This window comes from Teleopsis dalmanni, chromosome 2 (assembly GCF_002237135.1).
Source record: "Teleopsis dalmanni isolate 2A chromosome 2, ASM223713v2, whole genome shotgun sequence".
NCBI lineage: Eukaryota > Metazoa > Arthropoda > Insecta > Diptera > Diopsidae > Teleopsis > Teleopsis dalmanni.
In genome coordinates this window covers 53,268,031-53,287,620 of record NC_051847.1, presented here as the reverse complement: position 1 = coordinate 53,287,620, position 19,590 = coordinate 53,268,031, and the positions used below count along the sequence as shown (strand labels likewise).

The 19,590-nt window shown below is 28.7% G+C and overlaps 3 protein-coding genes across 3 annotated transcripts; all 3 read right to left on the bottom strand.

The window, feature by feature from the left end:
- Positions 1–11,289: 11,289 nt before the first annotated feature.
- On the bottom strand, positions 11,290–12,971 carry LOC119684747. The gene is made up of 2 exons (XM_038098858.1): positions 12,592–12,971; positions 11,290–11,735 (listed from the first exon to the last, which is right to left on the bottom strand). Exons 1-2 carry the CDS (start codon positions 12,964–12,966, stop codon positions 11,451–11,453), a joined length of 660 nt encoding a protein of 219 aa, XP_037954786.1. The 5' UTR covers positions 12,967–12,971; the 3' UTR covers positions 11,290–11,450.
- A 1,378-nt stretch (positions 12,972–14,349) lies between these two features.
- Positions 14,350–14,999, bottom strand: LOC119682181 (dynein light chain roadblock-type 2). The gene is made up of 3 exons (XM_038095545.1): positions 14,848–14,999; positions 14,711–14,789; positions 14,350–14,649 (listed from the first exon to the last, which is right to left on the bottom strand). The coding sequence occupies exons 1-3, from the start codon at positions 14,848–14,850 to the stop codon at positions 14,438–14,440; spliced, it is 294 nt and encodes a 97-aa protein (XP_037951473.1). The 5' UTR covers positions 14,851–14,999; the 3' UTR covers positions 14,350–14,437.
- Positions 15,000–16,838: 1,839 nt separating this feature from the next.
- LOC119674556 (dynein light chain roadblock-type 2-like) lies at positions 16,839–17,292 on the bottom strand. Its single transcript, XM_038085700.1, has 2 exons — positions 17,256–17,292; positions 16,839–17,153 (listed from the first exon to the last, which is right to left on the bottom strand). The coding sequence occupies exons 1-2, from the start codon at positions 17,274–17,276 to the stop codon at positions 16,839–16,841; spliced, it is 336 nt and encodes a 111-aa protein (XP_037941628.1). The 5' UTR covers positions 17,277–17,292.
- Positions 17,293–19,590: the final 2,298 nt, after the last annotated feature.

Here is a 19,590-nt window from a genome sequence, read left to right as displayed (position 1 = left end):
CCGTGTATAATATAGTTCTGTTACACGTTCTGGTAACGTGCTATATAAATTTGAAATTAAATCCAGAGGTAGACGTGCCCAAGCTTCGCGTATGCGAAATATTAGATCATCTTTACGTGAAAACTTTCGTCCGCCATCATACACCTCACGTATTAACCAACCCCAGATATTTTCCATTATGTTCAAGTCATGTGCTATTGTCGGCCATTTTTGAGTTTTAACACCCTCTACACTAAGCCACTCTTGTGCATTAGGTAAGGCATTTGATATAAAATTGTGGTCTTGTAATATGAAATCTGTATTTCCACCTAATTTTGTTGCTATATTTGTACGCTCTCGAAGAATTGTCTCAATGCATGTTTCTGTTTTGTGTTTCGAAGCTGAGATTTCTATATGTATAGGCCCGCCGGCAGTTAAAACTAAATATATATAAACGGAATAACCACGAGGTCGTTGGGACAAGGTGCGCTCATAATTACGCAGATCATGAAAGTAATATGAAAATCCATCTGGTCCATCTAAATTAAATTTACGTTCATCTTGGAAAATCACCCGCTTCCAATGCTCTTCATTCCAAACAATATGACTATTAGCAAATGTGAGTCGCTCCGATTGATCATATTGAGTTAACACTGGTTCCGTTCTAAGTTTTTTGGTTGCACTAGACAAACTGCTACGCATTACTGCATCGGCATGTGCACGTCCATTGACGGTGGCATTAGTGCTTGTGTGTACATTTCTTGCACTGACCGTTGCGCCTGGAGGTGATAAGCCGGAACCAGTTGTTGTATTGGATTGTTGTGTAGGTGCATGACTTGAATTAGTACCGCCTGTGCTGGAGCTTGCTGCTGAGAAATTTGAATTTTGATTTAATGCATATACTGGCACTGTATGCACATGTGTGTTGTTGTTATTTGGTTTATAATTGGTGGTACTACCTTGTGTAGGATTTTTAGTTAGAAAATTTGTATGTGCTGGAACTTGAGCTGTAGTTGTTGTTGTAGATTGCTGGTAATAAGGATGATGATGATGATAGTTTGTATGTTGTTGATGCAGAGTTGGTTGTTTCAATTGCAACTGTTTCAGCTGTGTTTGAGATTGCGCTAAAAGTTGATGGTGGTGCGATTGTGTGGTGGCTAATTGTTGTGCAGTTGTCTGTAGTGGTCGCTGCAGTTGAACTGTTGTTGTTGGGGTTGGATAATTACTGGGATGCTTCAGATAATACTGTAGAGCCATTAAATTACAGGATGACGTTTGACCACTGTCAGCAGGTGCCGCTGACACATTGGCCAATTGTACAGATTTTGTGTCATATATAAGTTTATTGAAATTTTGTATATCATCCGAGCTGAGTAGTAGAGTTTTCATTTGGAATTCTTTATTGTTGCAGTTTTACTTTTGTTTTGTTATTTTTAAATAATGCGAGGTATGTTGTATGGTTTAGTTTTGAATATTTTTGGCACAGAATTCTCGAGAGAGGGGCGTATCTATTAGTGATTTGGCAGTCGTTGTTAATAAGTGATCAATTTTTAATTATATTAATTATTTTTTTTTTATGTTTAATATGTTTAATATCACAATCGTTCTGCAATTCCTAAATTATATTTCATACATAACGTAATTGCTAAAAACCACCAAATCAGGGCTTCCTTATAAACTGGGCTTTGTTCACGCGCTGCTGTTGCTATTATTTTGCTGATTTTTTATTGTTTTTTTTCTTTTTTCTTTTTTAATGTTACTCACTAATTTGTCTACGACGAATTTACGTGCATAAACTCAGCACAGCGTTGTTTGTTGTGCGTGTGTGTATGTGTATGTGGTGTTTTTCTGCTTCTTTTCAGCTGTTTGTGCTATGGCATTACTTTCGGAATTTGCTATTTTTGCTTTAATTTGCTTTTTACATGGGCTTCGCAACTTTTAAAGTTTTTCTCTATTTTTTTTTTTTGTTGTTTTTTGTTTTTGATTTTAGTTGATTCTCTGGTCAGTCAGTCAGTCAGTTGAATTAATGATTTTGTATTTGCAGTTTATTCGGGTTATGCGACACACGCACTTCCTTACTATCGTGCTGAGTGCGTTTGTATGGTGCCTGCCTGCCTTCGGTACCTCCGAAGTTTTTACGCACTTTCACGTTGGATTTTGTAATTTTTCAGTTCGTTCCGTTTGCTTTGGTTATAAGGTTTCAAATTGTTGTTGCTGTTGTTGTTTTTATCATTGAGCAATGCATAACCACAACCTGACAGCCTTTTCTCTATTTACTAGTTTGCTTTTGCTTTTGTTGCTTTGCTTTGCTTTGCTTTGCTTGCCTTTATTTGATTTCGAAAATCTCAGCTACTTAGTATGCAGCTGAATGTTGCGTAGGTAGTTAGGTAGTTTGAAACACTAAATACAAAACACTGGCTATGGCTCTGGTTGCACGACTCGATTTTAAAAACCAGATCGGTTGCCGATCAAGTGTGGAGGTTCGATGTGTCGTTGTTGGTGTTCACTCTCAATATTATTTATTACAATGTGTTGTTTCGGTTCTGTATCACAGCTTCATTTCTTGTAATTTCTTCAAAAGTGGATTGGGAAGGTACTCAACAAACAGTGTTGTGTTACTTCTACGCTTTGTTTTGTTATTATCCTCTTTCCAAAATTGTGTTTACTGTTTCCTTTTCAATTGGCACTGTTGTAGCCTTCGTCCCCGTCTTCTTTCTTCGCTCTTCGCTCTTCGTCGTTGCTTGTTGTGTTTCGTGCTATTTTAGCTGTTGTACCTGAAATGAAAAGGCAGGTATGCGATGAGTTTATTTCATATCGAGAATTACATTTATACATTTATAAAGTAAAAAAAATATATTATTATACACTATATATACATCAGCATTGATACTATGTGCATACACATCTATCTATATATATAGCAATAACAGCAACAAAAATAAAAATTAAATGAAAACAGCAAACAGCAAAATGTATGAGAATTGAGCTGTGCACGAGTAAATAAGCGAAACAATACATAAGTGTATATAATGCATGCGATACGCCATATATACTATATACGCATATCTCTCCGTAAATAAATAATTTTTTTTTGTATTTTTGGTGAAAACTACTTGGTGTTTGCATTCTCATCGTCTGGAATGTTTTTTTTTGTTTTTCTTTTAATAAGTTTTTTACGTTCTATACATATGCACACGGAGATGATGAACAGATGTACTCATTCTAGAATTACTCACACATGACGAACAGGAACATATGTATTTATAAAGTAAAAAAAGTTCACTGCGTTTAGACAACGGCAAGAGATTCATATTCAAATTGTTCAGTATATAGAGTTCACCTTTAGGGCTGAGTTTTAAAGATGTTCGAAACGAAAGTAAAAAATTCACAAGGATAATACAAAAGAGGCAACCAATGCTATATAAATAGATTTTGTTCTAGATGAACAGGTGACAAACTGGGTTATAGAAGATAATACTGAAATCTTTGCTATTTTATAGGAGTTATTTTGAAAACCAAAACTGACTTTCATGGCATATGCATATGTCAATATAAGATATGGTTTGTATAAATGTTAGGCCCTACTTTAAAAATGAAAGTTTTCCATATGATTTACATCATTATAATGTGAAGAAGTGATTTATTAGATATGGTTTTAAACTGGTAGATATTGTTCAATGACTATTTTAAGTAGCAAATAGTTTTTCATGTCAATATAAGATAGATTAGGTTAGGTTGGAATGGTAGTTTTGTGCCCAAAGCCCACTTGAGCTCGAATAGTGGCTTATAAAAGATTATTTTTTAACTACTAAATATTTTTTAGAGATTATTCTTTAAGCAGCGAAGGGTTTCTAATGATATTTACGCCTTTAAAACGGACATGAGAAATGTGAGATAATACTGAGTTTATAGGTCTTTTTTGGAACTATTTTGCAAATCAAACTTTCTGTTTTATAAGTTTATGTTATTATGATGTTCTTAAATTTATGTTATTATATTATGTTATTATGATAAAAGATATAATATTGAATTACTATTTTAAAAAACAAAGCTTTTACACGGAGTTCGTCAATATCTTTTGAAATAGTTTTTAGGAGAAAATACTAAATTTCAGAACTTTACAAGACTTGTTGAATAAACTATGTTTTTTCATGTAATTTATGGCATTATAACATGACTAAATGGTTTATGCCAAACTACAAGGTATTATTTAGTGACTATGTAATTTTATGTCCTAATAATGTGAAAAATAAGAGATTATTCTAAACTACTAAATATTTTCTACGGACTGCTTTAAGTAACGAATTGCTTTTCATGATATTTATGACATTATAAGATAATGAAATGACTAATGTGAGATAATACTGAGTTCATAGATCTTTTTTTTTTTGATTGTTTTGTAAATCACAGTTTTTATTTATAAATTTATGTCGCTATAAGGTGACCAAAGTAGCTTTAGGTTAAGTTAGATTACAGTGACGGCCTTGTGCCCAAAAAGCACTAGAGCTTAAATAAGGACCTGCCAAGGATTAGTGCTGTTCATACGCAGATTAAAGGTCAGCGTAAGAACAACGAAGAAGAACACGACTTTTCTATTCTCTTTTAAGTGAAAGTGAACCGCCCTGTTAACTTTATAAACTTCGTCAAGTTCCTAAATTTGCAGGTTATACCGAGCTCTGTTATACCGATTTGAATTGCATTATACATGTAATGCAATTCAATTTAAATGTATATAATTTTAAACGCACAAATAAATTTAGTTTAGACTTGCAGTCGTGAAATGTATGAGATTTGGTAAAGACAATTTCAATGTCTAAAAGAATGCTTTTTTGATACACAAATGTTAATAAGATATATTTCGTTATACAGATAACTCACTTAAAACAATGTTAATCGGATAGTATAGACTGCAGAGTTAAACTTATCTACTAATTATAAGTGAAATTGGATTTTGTCTTATTATTATATCTTACTTTTACTGTACTGTTTTTCATTTAAACTATGATAAAAACTTAATATTCACATTTCTGCAGAGAATATTGAAAGAGACAGAAGTTTTCAGTGCAGGAAAAGAAAGCAATTTACTGATAGATCTTACATATATAATGACACAAAAAGAGTTGTCTGCTCCTATCACGAAACAAATTCTATCATTTCAGCAATTACAAAACAAAAACCTGAAACTATGGCTTGATATGCTATTTATTAAAAGTCGACTAAAGGATATTTTATCATCTTAAATTAAAATAAAAAAGTTTACTGAGAACATATTGTTAATCTCTTTACGAGTGATGTTTTAAAATGAAACCCTGAAACAACATCTAACTATAGCTATAGTAATTATTTTTATTAATTTCTTACATCGGCCGACTTTATATGAATTATGTGTTTAAAAACAATGAGAAAAATGCAAACGTGAAAGATTGTGAGAATAGCTTTAAGCTTAGGTGTATCAACTCAGTTGATAAAGATCGTTTTAGTTGTCCAAAACCTCTAGCCGTTAATGAAAACATGAAATATAGTACATTAAATGCTATTGTATTGTCTTTGAATAAAAATCAGTGTGTTTGCTGTAGCTTTAGGAATGTCGATTGGAAATAAGAATTGGTATGAGAAAGTTTTCCGCATATTAGATAAGATTTGCTAACCTTAAACCAAGAACCTCTAAGCTGCTTAAATAAAGAAAAACATAAGTATTGACAAAATGTGGATCTACCACTATACTACGAGTACCAAAAAGTATCAAAATAGACTTTCTAGCTATGGCTACTGTTTTATGGTCATGATTTCCTACCTTAAAAACAATCGCACAATAAATTCAGCATTTGGAAAACAAAAATGATTGGCAGACACCTTGACTAAAAATCATGAATTCCGTTATGAATTAATTAATCAACCTAATATGCGCTGGAGAAGGCAAATGCATTCATCAAGTGAACAAGTATTTCTGGCTTAAATAGATAATTTGAAGTCAAATACAAAATTTAAAGGTGTTAAAAATTTGCAATATTGTTGGAAAAAGTTTACCAAGTTGGGAGGATACTATGTGAAAAATTAAATTAAAAATATTAAAGTTTCTTTCAATGTAGAGCACACAAATTTTCGAATACGCTTTGTATATACTATATACGCCTATTTAAATATTTAACTTTTTAAAAAGTATTTATACTATATTTGTTGAAATAAATATAGTATATTATGAATTTTGTTTAAAGAAATTTGCAAGAAAATAAATGAGAAAGAAGACAAAGCTTACATTTTAAAAGGAAATTCGATTTAAAAAATGTTTTCATAAAATAGACAAATAAGATGACGACATCGTTTTTAACAGTGATAGTATTTATCATCATATGACCAAAAGGTTGATGAAACAATGATTCACTTACATTTTTCATATTCATTCCCAGTTGCAATTTCACAATAATAATATATAAAATTGATTAAATATTTATGTAAAAAATAAAAAATATATTTTATGTTGAAACAATTTTATGATAAGAGTATCTTATGTCAAATATTTCAATTTTTTTAATACTAATACTGAACCATTAGCATAACACAAAATATTTGTTACTTTTAACATCTGCAATATTTAATAATGAAGTCATAGAGGCACTGATCACAATTAAGGAGATCACAGAAGTGGAATATGAAAGTTTAAAACTTTTCGCAATAATGACGCCATATTATATATGATAAAAATGACTCAGTATATCGAAAACATTTTATGAAAAGTTTATCAAATAGTGAATTAAAAAAAATAAATTTATTCAAATCTCTAGATCAGAAAACAGACAAAAAAGAGCAAATAAAACATAAGGTAATATTTTTGAAGGAACTGTGAACACTTAATAAATTGTAGTCGGTGTATAGAAACATATGTATTTGCTTGAAATTATTATCAATGGTACTCAAAAAAAGATAATAAAAATTTTTCACAGCTATTGCTATATTATTTAATAAATGTGGTCTATAGTTATAAAATAACAAGGTTCGTAATAGGTCTGCGCCTAATATACTCAGAGAAGAGTGACGCCTTACCCTTGCAGCAATAACTGTCCTAGTTTAATAGATATTAGGATATAGCCACGCGCTAAATAATTAATTGTCACGTATAAATAAGTCAATGTGTGCCTTAACAGATGTTCATGATCTACTTTCCATGATGGTGTACATTTGTTTTTATGCCCCAATGCACACACTAATTTAATGAAATTGATCTTTCGCTACATTCTATTAAAAAAGATAGCTTTCTTACCCATCTATAATCCGCAGTTGTTCTCAAATAATCCAATACTCTTTCGCACTTTCTTTGCCCAACCCATGTATTCGTATTTATAATTCTTTTTATGTTATCTGATACATAGATCTCCACAGGATACAACAACAAAAAAATTATAAACCAAAAAGAAAAGGAATTGAATAATTCTTCAATAAAATGAAGAAATATGAAATCATGCTGAACTAAAGTTCAAAAACCTAATAAGATAGAGTCATAAAACAAGATTATCTATGCAGTGATAAGTAAACGGTTGGACGTCAAACAGTAAAGAGCTGTCATTATGGTCAATGGTTTATTTACGATAAGTAAATATTCAATATTGGCTGTATCCTAATCTAATTTGTAGCAGAATCGCCTTTGCTGCCTGACCTATGGCTTTTTTCTAGTGATAATAATAGGGTTAGGAGTCCCATAGTGAAAGTTGAAAAAAAAGTCACACTGTTAAAGTTATTTCTGTACCCATCATTAATCAACACTAAAATAATTCACCAATCTCCACATTTTCAAGCGAAGCGTAATATCTACCTTCCTTAAATATCTTAACGGGTAAACGCAGAATCTGCGAGTGTCATTATCATATATAATTTTTATACAAACAAATTTGTATATAAAATAAAGACATAAAATTTATTGATTATATCCTTTGATTATATCCAATGATAAATAAATGTCAAAAATGAGATTATATTTATAAATACACATGTATAAGGTGAAATCTTAAGTTAGGTTGGAGTGGCGACCTTGTATCCAAAGCGCACTTTAGCTCAAATAATGGCCCGATGTGTTACTACGGAGTAGCGTCGTTTATACACAGACTAGAGATCAGTGTACTAACAACGCCGACGGGCATGTTTCCCCCATTCATGTGAAAGTGAATCAACCAGACAAGTATATAAACTAGACCAAGTTCTTAATTGTACAAAATGACAGCTATACCAGGTCAGTAAGATTGTAAAACTCTCTTAGCCAATCAAGGGAACTGACATATAAGGTGGAGTAGAAACGCATCCGCAGAACCACAACGGCGATAAAAGTCATTATAGGGTAGACTCTGTCTAATAAATTGTTATTACGATCAATATTCAATACGTTTTTTTATTATTAGTGGACTTAGGTCGGTAATTTAACATAAAAAAATTAAAAACATTTTTTTTTATTAAAAAATTACACCTTTATATATGTGTTAAATTTTTAATTGTATTTTAATTTTTATAAAAAATTATTTATATTAAAGATATTTGGGTCTACTCCGTAGACCAACTGTAGTATACAATGAAATCAACGACCTAAGCCCAGTAATAATAAAAAAAACCTAGGTAATGTCTCAGAGCATATCTTCCTAACACAGTGACTCGTCACTACTGATACCGTAGTACTGAGCAGATTTCGATTTAGTTGTAGTTACCTGACTGGTAACTCTTTTTAGCAGTTTTACCAGGTCGATCTTGACATCCGTGGAATCTTAGGTAAACAGAGCATTTTAAAAAAAGGTAATTATGGTAAGGTCAACTATTTGAAAGTAACATGCGTTAAATGCAACAAATCCGCGACTAAAATAATTACAGATAGGTGGTCTCACTACAAATTCTAATGTCCTCGTTAAATTGAAATATATTCTGTATTTTTTCATGAAAATTTAAATATACCTGAAAAAAATTTAATAATTGAACAACAAACGATTATATTGAACTCAACAACATTTGTGTTAAGGGTATTAAAAGTTTGGTTAAACTGAAGCTATTTTTCTCATGTTTTTTATGGGAGGACCACTCTTCTTTTATTGTTGATAAGGGACATATTATGCACCTGGCAAAATATCAGCGTATGTGATTTGTGCGTTCTTGGAATTTAGAAATTTCAATCATAGATGTATTCAGGTTACTAATAAAGTATAAAGTATTTCTTTTGAAAATATAGGTTTTTTAATGCTTTTGGGCGTAGGCTTCATAATAATTTTTGCGAAACGTTAATCACATTTCAGACTTGAATTTTCACTTTTTTATTTTTACATTATTGTGCTATTCCTTTTTTATATTAAACAGATATAAAATGATATACATCGGATTATTTATAATTTTAATTATATTGGCTTTCGTTGCATGTCAATGTGCAGAAGTAAAAAATAAAATCAGAAACGGGTTCTGCTTTTTATCTTCTGTTACCCTTCCAACGAAAACGAGATATTACCGCATGCGAACAAGGAAGCAACGCATCAATGTTTTTTAAAAAAGGAAGGGATGATGCATATGTATGTACATACATGAATGTTACAATACTAAATAAAAGATGGTACGAATAAATTAAAATTAATAAATTATTTCGATATCACAAACAATGAATAATATTTATATTAACTTTGTATTTTATAGATTACATTTTTAATGAAAAATATATATATGTATACATTATCTTGAATTTCATAAAACAGCAATACCACAAAAACACTATATGTAATCATTTATGTACAAAACTGGCTTATATACTCACACAAAACATGTTTGAGGTATCTGTAAATAATTAATAATCTGAAGGGGAAGTCTTCTAACAAAAGGAAATGTTTTCGTCACGAAAAATTTTATCTTTTATTAAACAAAATTATAAATTGTTAATTTTTTATTTAAACTTTCAATATTAATTTTGTATTCTTTTCTCTTCACTGAATATATTTATTAATATCAGAAATTTAATATTTTAAAACACATTTACTCATTACTTTCACTCAAACACGACAGCACAATGAGTAATTTTTTTGTCGATGCTCTGCTTGGCTGAGCTTCGTTACCGGACGCTTATATACTTATTTATATACATATATATATATAAAACTGCTGATATACACTTTACATATGCTTGCTTAATGCTGTATTTATGAACGTTTATATACACGTTACGAGGAACAAAAATTATCTTTGTGCGTAGCTTTTGTTCATTTACGATATATAAAATTTTTCCAAAATAAATTACCTTATTATTCAATTTTAGTTATTGTTTTAATATTTATTTCAAGTTTTATTAAATTCTGAACAATTTTTTGCAAGTCTATTTTTAATTTTTATTTGAAAATATTTTCCGTTCCCGACAGCGTTTAAGCAGCTCGACCAGCAAACACAGAACTGAAAAAACTCATTTTGTTGAGATGAATTTTTAAGTGCATGGTTGTATTTTAAGGAGTAAATTAAATTTTAAAATTGGTATTAAATGTTTCGTATGATCAATTGACACATCTACTACATTCATAAATTAGTTTAGTAGATGATAAGAAAGTAAATATTATAGATATTGTAGATATAATATTAGAAGATATTGTATAAGAAAATTTTATTTTAAAATTAAAAATAATTTTTAATTATCATATCTACTAACATTATACAAGCTATATTATTTTAAAACTTATAAAATTAAAAATAAATTACATATGTATATAAGTGCAGTTGTATACGCATAGATGTATAACAAAATATGGTATATATATATAACAATACTAAGTTGGTCGTTCTTGAAAATATCAAAATTAATTTCAAAAATTTTTAATTTTAGTGTTTCTTATAATGAAATTGTATCATTAAAATATTTAAAAATAATTTTTTTAGATAAATAACATATACGTATATATTTTTCTCTGCAAAAGCGAAAAAAATTTTCCCATGTCTAGCTTCTGAATAAATTAGAGACTATTTGTATTGGAAATTTAAAAATTTTTTTAAGAATGGGTATTAACAATAATGAATTATTTTCTATGTTGCAACCTTTCATTATAAAACATGACCCATTCACGAGAATAGCTATTTCGAATTTTTGGCTTCGTGGGGAACTTTTCAGGACTTAATATTCTTGACTGCGATATCTCTATATAGTTTAAGTAATATAGTTATTGAAATCTGAGATGTCATAAGAACAAGATTGAAAGCATATATTCAGGTAAATCAAATATAAACAGGAACATTTATTATTTTAATTAATTATTCAAATTTTAATAAAATATAAAAGTAATTAAATGTGAAAATATAATTGATAAATTTGATGTCTCAGAATCGAGTGTTGACCAGGGAGTCATTAATGGGCTACTTGAATTAATATAGACCCCTCTTGGACTAATTGCTGAACTTCAAGTATGGGTTGAGTATGGCGAAAGCATAATTCGAACTTGTCTCTGCACAAGTGGATCCTGGCTTAGTGTTACAGCATAACTTTATTGCCATGGTGCTGCTATTGTTTGTGGAGGAATTCCAATATATGCTACTGACTCGTAAGTCAGTTTATTCATTTGTCCGTCCGCGAGCAGCTTCTCTATTCCCAGCTTGGCGAGTATTTGTTGTTCATATGATAATTTGCGGTATGTTGCTGACCAAGATTGTCTATAAATGTCAGCATCGTCTCTTGTAGTGTTTTCACGTTGTGCTTGGTGATGCTGTACAGCTTTTGCTAAAAAATCTGTGTGATGCATTTTCCTTTTACGGGGCGGTTCATAAGTAGTCTGAAATATAATTAACAGTTTAATATAAAAATAAAGAAAACCATTTGTTTACTGCATTAAAAGAAATTTATATACATAACATATAGAAAATATAGAAATAAAAAACCACTAGGAGCAGAGTCTTATTATTTATTTCAACATTTCAATGGCTATTGTAAACTTAAATTATAAATTTTTGCTGTCGATGTGGGGCCAAATGGAGGGCATCTGATTTTGAAATATTCTCAAAAATGAAATTTAAGCAAAAACTCGATTAAAACGAACTAGCCCCATTTTCAATCCAGATGCGATTTTATTTAACGAAAATATGTTACTTTTTATTTTTATTGGAGATGATGAATTCCCCGATATTTGAGAATTTAACGAAACCTTACAGTCACATACATATAAGCGATGAAAACCATGTATTTATTTACAGATTGTCCAGAGCAAGACGAGAAATGGAGAACGCCTTTGGGATTTTAATAAATCGATTTTGCATGCTCACCAAAGTAGTAATGTAAACCCACATAAAATTGTAGTTACTGCTATGACTTGCTGCTATCTGCATAACTTCTAAATACGTAAAAATTCAAGACATTATCTTGGAGACAGTGTCGATATAGAATATATCCAGACAGCAAAATTGAAACTGGCATTTTGGTGAAGCTGTACTTAATTACCAAAGGATATTTCTGTAATATGTAAAAAAACTACTTCAATGAAAAAGGAACAGTGCCGTCGCAATATGACCAATACGAACTTGGGAATTCCGAAATTCAGTATCCTACTTTAATGTACACTTTAATTTTGTTATACACATTGACATAAAAAATCAAGACTTTGAAATGAAAAATCATTTTCTGATATCATTTACCTTATCTTCCAGCTGCTTAATATCCGAAGTGCCTACATCTGTGACTTGGCACTCATGCTCCTGTAAAAATTGAAGATCTTTATAATACCATAATGTTGGCACATACAAATTTACCGCACCAGCACCAGACTTTTTACTTTTTTTTACTTTATTGAGTTCTCGCCTATAGCAATTCCGCATACCATTAATTTTTTTTTTTAAATCTCCTAATGTGGCATCTGGAAAAGTTTCTTTGTACCTTCGTAATAACTTATTCCACGCTTGCGATTTTAAGTATTTATTTTTATAAGCGTCATTTTTCACTTCCCACAAACACCGTTTGCTTTTGTAGTCTTCAATTAATTCCCTAAAAATATTGGTATGTGGAAGAGCCATTTTAATATTTCTATTCGCAAAAAATAATGTTTTTTTAACAAAATAAATGTCTTTAGCACTTCTTTTCAAATTTCACTATTTATTACTATTCAATAATTTATTTCCGCGATCTGCGCCCGTCCGATGCTCACCAAAATTCTCAAATAATGCAGACATGTATTCGTTATACTCAAGCAGATATTTGTGCAGACTTAAACAACAATTGAACAGTTTTAATTTATCGTATTCATGTCGGCAGACCGAAATTTGCTATACATACTTGAATATACACGCACACACAATGCGATTTGGTAGCACGCATACAGAGTGTGATTTGGTAGCACGTATACTTGGTTTGCATACATGAAGCATCGTCTATATCATGATTTACACTCAGAAAAATGCTCTAATACTTATTTTTGTAATTAATATGTTCATTTCTTAAATGATTAGATTTTAATTGATATATATTTGTTTTTTTCCAAAAATCGTTCTTACTTCGTTTACAATAAATAAATTTAATATAATAAGGTCTCGCAATAAATTATATCTTGTTTATTTAATTTCTTAGCCTGATATGTTTCAAAAACTACTGTATCTTTAATATTATAAAATTTCTTGTACTTTCCGAGCGGGCAATTTTGATTCATAGCTCGTCTATAACATCCTCAACTCCTCGAACCTGTTTTGACTGACTACTTATCACAACCAATGCAAACACTGTGCGTTTATATAAAATTTTAGAAATCATTCACAGCATTCGACTGGTCACTAAAACCAATTATATGTAGCCCGTTTTTGAAGTGAATGGTCCCATATATTTTTCGTAGTGTCGTACGATCAATGTTATGAGTTTATATATATTTTATTCAGAATAGATAGTTTGTCCAGATAGTAATTTCGATTAAAACAAGAGATTCTGATAATGCAGTGTTAAGTTTGCTGTTTGTATTTAATCTAGCTATTTAAACTCTGATACTGTTAAAAATAGAATATGTTCTATAAAACTATTATTAGATATATTTTTTCTGTTTGTTTCGAAACTAATATCCACATAGATTGAATTATATTATACTATACTATTCTCAAGAATTTTCATTGAAATATTGACTGAATGGATAATGAATGATTTGGAGTTGCAGCTCTATTCAACCTGTTCATGGGAATATAACCTACTGAATTTCTTAAATATAGACAATGTATTCTAAATAATTATTTCTACAAGGTCTGCGTCATCAAAACAACTTTAATAATTTTAAACAAGAGGTAATATAAGATCTTCCCAATAATTTCTAAGACCCGCTTTTCTCCAACAACTGACGTAGTTTATATACAACATTTTTCACATTCAGTAATAATATTAATTGTTAAACTCATTTTTAAATCATTAACATAATTCTAATATAACTTTCAATTAAAGTTTATTAAACATTATTAATTTTATTTTAACTTACAAATTAAATTTGAAATATATATACTTTTAGTTTTTGAGTTAATCAGTTGGATTTTGAATAACAATAAGAATAAAATCTTTATCTGGAGCAACCATTATTTCATGTTTTTTGGAACGCAGACGAAGGAATGTTAAATCATTTGAAGGATCCAAATCACGTACTACACCACGAGCTTTCTCAGCCAACAAACTTATTAATCCGGCATATTGCACAGTAGTTGTGTTATCTAAAGTCGACTTAACTGGTATTCCTAATTAAAGAAAATAATCTTTAATTTTTATAAATCTTTTGTATATTTAGTCATCTGTTACCTTCGTTGTTAACAACAATAGTACCAACTACACCCTTGTGTGCCTGTATACGTTTTAAGGTTTCTTCTACTTCTTGTGACTATATATAAAGTTAGGTTTATTACCATTCAAAATTAAAATTATTTTAAAGTACTTACCATCTCGTGTTGATTTGATTAAATATCAAAAAGCTTAACACCAATTTGTTAAATCACTAAATGGGAAAGCAATATCGTCATCGACTAAACACAGAAAACGAACACAAAAAAAGTTTCAAGTAAATGACAACAGTAAGTGCTGCCAAAACAAAAATTTTATTTTGACATATGTATATAAAAGAAGAAAATGAAATTTATTCAAGGATAAAATAATTGTTTTGGACAAGCGTATCAAAACTGTTAATGATATGATTAAAGTTTAATTTATAAACTTTTTTATAAACTAATTTATAAAATTTTATAATTTATAAAATTTATTTTTTTAACAAATACACAATTTGCAGAACGCCTAATATTAAAAATTTAGGAAAAAGATCCAAAGGAATCCAAAGAAGAGTATTCTTATTATATTTTATCTGATCATCTGTGAAAAAAATTAAAAAATATAAACAATTTTTCAATATGTATATCATAAGGAAAGTCTTTAACGAATTTTCATTTCTTATAATATAAATTATTATATGTTAGTGTTCTATTAAAAATGAAATAATATAGTAAAATATAGATATGAAAATGTAAATATGAAATATAGTAAATTTGAACGATATAGTTAATCATGCAAAAGAAATATGAAATTAAGAGTTATTTAAATACAATTTTAACTGATTCTTCAATATAAATAGTTTTCTTTTAATTTTTACTATTGAGAAAGTTCAACTTATTTATTGACATGACTTTGTGGTATGTATAATTAATATTGTAATTGTAAGAGCATCTTCTGAGAAGAGCATCTAATTTATAACATATTCACATTACCTTATTTAGGCGGTTTAGCTCATTATAAGCACTAATGAGGATAATTTACCGTACAAAAGAGCTTTCATTATAAATAAGCTCTTTATTAATAAAATAAGTATTTAATAAAACCTTTGTTTTTATTAATTGAATATGTAATTGATATATAAAATGTATATAAATGATTTCATATATTTTGCGGCCCTATACTCCTAGAAGTTAAAGAATTCAATATATATATCTCAATTATATATTTAATGTTTTTATGTGATATATTTTTAAGTGAAATTTATAAAAGATTATTAAAGTTCTATCAGCTGCATAAAAAAAATCTTATTTCTCTGTTAGTCTAAATAGTTGTTAACTAATAAATGTTGTTCTCTAACTAATAATAGTTACTAGTCAAAGTGTAATAGTAGTGAATGGCTTGAATATTTTATATTTATAGGCAGATTTTGGAATAATTTCTTTGAAAATCGAGACATTAATGTTATATGATCTATAGATCACACAAAATCATTATGTTGTTACTTAATTTTAGTTCAGGAACGCTTGACTGAATTTAAAATATTTTCTAAGCAAAAGATTCGTAGTACAGTTATGGTGAGTAACAATTAGTTTTAAGTCATTACGATGATAACTCAGGCCTAGAAGACCATTGTCATCGTTAAGTCACAATAGGAACTTATGTATGCTTTATGAAGACTACTTTATTATTGTAAATAATCTAGTTGTTACTTAGCATTATTAATTGAACAGGTCGAAGTATATCATTGTTCCTTTAAATAATATGTTATTGTTGGCCTTGCTGCCTATTAAACAATGTAATAAAAATTCTATATTTTTTTATTAATCAAGATTCTGCGATATATTGATATAATTTTCTTTTAAGAAGTCGTGAAGAGTAGTTTGTATTAAATACAAATTTATCTTATAAATCACATCACAAGTAACCATTACAAACCGTATGTATGTATGAACATAATGTATTTATATATATATATATATTTATTAAAATTTTTGTTTAATAAAACTAATCCTTCAATAAAAAAAATTATTATAATAGAAACTATTATAAATTATTATAAGAAACTTTTTTAAATTTTTTTATAATATTTAGTATAATATAAATATAAAAAATTAACTAATGTGATTTTATTATAAAAATAAATGTATTTTAAAGATTTTTAATAGATTTATAACATCATGCCATCAATAGGTTTCTGGATTACGATCACCGTAATTTTTCCATCTGGACAAATGATGACTTCGTGGTCTTTTGTGCGAATGTGAAACATCATTATTTCATCGGAAGTTTTAAATTGTTTTACGATTTTTTCAGCTCTTTGACGTAATGTTTCATATAACCCGGCATGCCGGATAGCAACGTTTCTCTCCATTGTTGTTTTTATGGGATTACCATTTTTATTTAGAATAATAACCTCACTTATAAAAGGTTTCTGCATAATTTCTTCAAATGCTTTTTCCACATAGGAGATAGTTCTTTTTTCCTTTAAATAAAAATATTAATTTTTATTTTAAAAATATTAATTTTTATTATAAAAATATATAAGTTTTTATAAAAATATATTGGATTTTAAATATTATCGTACTTGTAAAATTTCTTTTTCCATATCAGGAGTAATTTCTTCAAACTCCTTAACTGTGATGTGATTAACTGAGGCAAGAAATTATGATACAGCAACAATTGATATTGTGCAATGTAATGTAAATTCAATGTATCCATGGATTTTATTAAATAGGTCAGCAAGTTTAATTTGTTAGCGCATTGCGGGGAGCAAAAAGGATTTTTAAGGGTGAAATCTAAAATCGATTAAATATAAAAGAATTTAATGGTTCAAACAAAAATATGTTTGTGTATATGTTGTGTAATTTGTAATGAAACAAATGTTCATTTAATCTAAGAAAATACATTCTATTTGTTATATTATCAATTTTTTATATGTATTGTAAAATAACATCAGAAGATAATGTAGATGGTATTTAATATAAAAGTTTTTTTAAAGAAATATATGTTAGCGGTTTATTATCTTGGTGAATTTTATTAAAGATGGTTTAAAAATTTCGAACTTAAGACGTTAACGCAATGGGCCAATACGTCTAAGTGGCTCAATTAGAATTATCGTTATAATCTGCAAACTCAACCTGTATACGCAATTGAACTATGTCTAAGGGAATATAAAAAGAAAGCCAATAAGGGAAAAAACATATATAAAAATATATTTTTTATAGCAAATCAGCATTCCTAGCACTAAGCTCACCTCGGGTGACTATAAAATTAATAAGGGATTGCTTTCAACCTCTCAAAGATCTTACTAGAAGGAACTGGGTCCACTTAATAGGGATCATAAGACACAGCGGATTTGAGGGAAACGAGAAAGCTGAACAGAAAAGGCATCCGACTTGTCATAGTGTTTCTCATTGAACATTGCGGAGTTAAAAAACATCTATCATCATCTAATCAGCCTGTATTCAATATTTGTTTATTTTATTCTATATACATTTTTAATCGTGTAATAGGTTTGCAGATCGGATATAAATAATCACCATGATAAATTTTTTATTCTTTATAAAACACACTAACAGTTGCTAACAAAAGGCACGATTGTTTCATTCGAATACATAATGTGACCGATTATTTAAACAGCTTTTTGAAACTAAAAATTTGCTTACAGTGCTTCACAATTTAGGCGTTGAAGCAGTTTTTAAATGTCCTTTACACTTCAACTGGATTACCAGAACTTTAAATATTTTACTTATAAAACTATATTAAGGCTCTGTGAGATGCTAAACATATATTTGCCTATGAAGTTAACCTAGTTTTAACTAGAGCTGGGAAGCTGTAGAGGAACAATTAAATTATTTCTAGTATTTTATCTCCACAATGGGAATATTCAGAAGAGATTTTCAGTCTAAGAATGTTACAACTAAATAGCTAGTGAACTATCTACTTACGATTCATCGTTTTTAAAGGATCAGATTTACTTAGCACATTAAGCGTTTTGATACGAATTTTGCATTTTAATTGTTTTTAAATTTCCGTTCAGCTACAAATAGTTTGTTATGGATGAATGAATGAATTGATAATGAATACAGTTTTTAATGAAATATTTAAGTAGTTCAAAATTCAGTTCTACTATTAAAGAATAAATTGCAGGCGACAACTTATTGAACAACTAATTATGTTTATTATTATTGTACTTGAAGTTAATAAGTATTCGTAATTATAAACTGTTATTAATTAAAAGCCAAAACTTTTATGACTTTTCAAATAAGTAATTGTTCGTTAGAAAAAATGAAAATTTGTAGCTGAGTAATAGTTTTGTTTTTGTTGAGTTATAAAAACATTTCGATTTCAAAAAATATTAGACTATTGAAATGAATAATACTTGTAGAAGTAATCTCACTCAGATCCATTTGACTACCAAAATCTATGAAAAAAAATTATTAGAAATATATGGCAGCTGTGTCTATATTTTGCCTAAACTTAGGTGATATCTATTCGAATTGACAAATAGTTATAAAAGTATTGGAACAAAATATTTTGTTAAATTAAATTATTAGCAAACGCAAAATTATTAAATTGCAATACATTAATATATCATATCATAACGTTTCATATCCTATAATAATAAGTTGTTTAAATTTTGCAATTTTGGATAAAAAATGATAAGAAAATCGATTCTGTAAGAGTGAGTTTTACAAAAATAACTTATATTTAATTTGTATAAATATTAACGTAAAATATATTTAAGTGAAAAATTTTTTGTTAATAAAAAGGATAACATTAGGAATTTGAAAACATTTTCCTTTTTTTTTTAAATATGTTACAGTCATGAAAGAAGTGATAGTAAATATTTTTATAACACTTTAAATAAATAATGAATTATATGATTACTGTAATGTGTACTGACGGAGAAGAGAATA

Excerpts from the sequence above, each read along its gene's own strand:
- LOC119684747 (XM_038098858.1), bottom strand. The coding sequence starts at position 12,966 with ATGGCTCTTCCACATACCAATATTTTTAGGGAATTAATTGAAGACTAC. Across the intron at positions 11,736-12,591 it reads TTAAGCAGCTGGAAGATAAG|ACTACTTATGAACCGCCCCG; the intron begins GTAAATGATATC and ends ATTATATTTCAG.
- LOC119682181 (XM_038095545.1), bottom strand. Across the intron at positions 14,650-14,710 it reads TATTGTTGTTAACAACGAAG|GAATACCAGTTAAGTCGACT; the intron begins GTAACAGATGAC and ends TTCTTTAATTAG.
- LOC119674556 (XM_038085700.1), bottom strand. The coding sequence starts at position 17,276 with ATGGAAAAAGAAATTTTACAA. Across the intron at positions 17,154-17,255 it reads TGGAAAAAGAAATTTTACAA|GAAAAAAGAACTATCTCCTA; the intron begins GTACGATAATAT and ends TTTTATTTAAAG.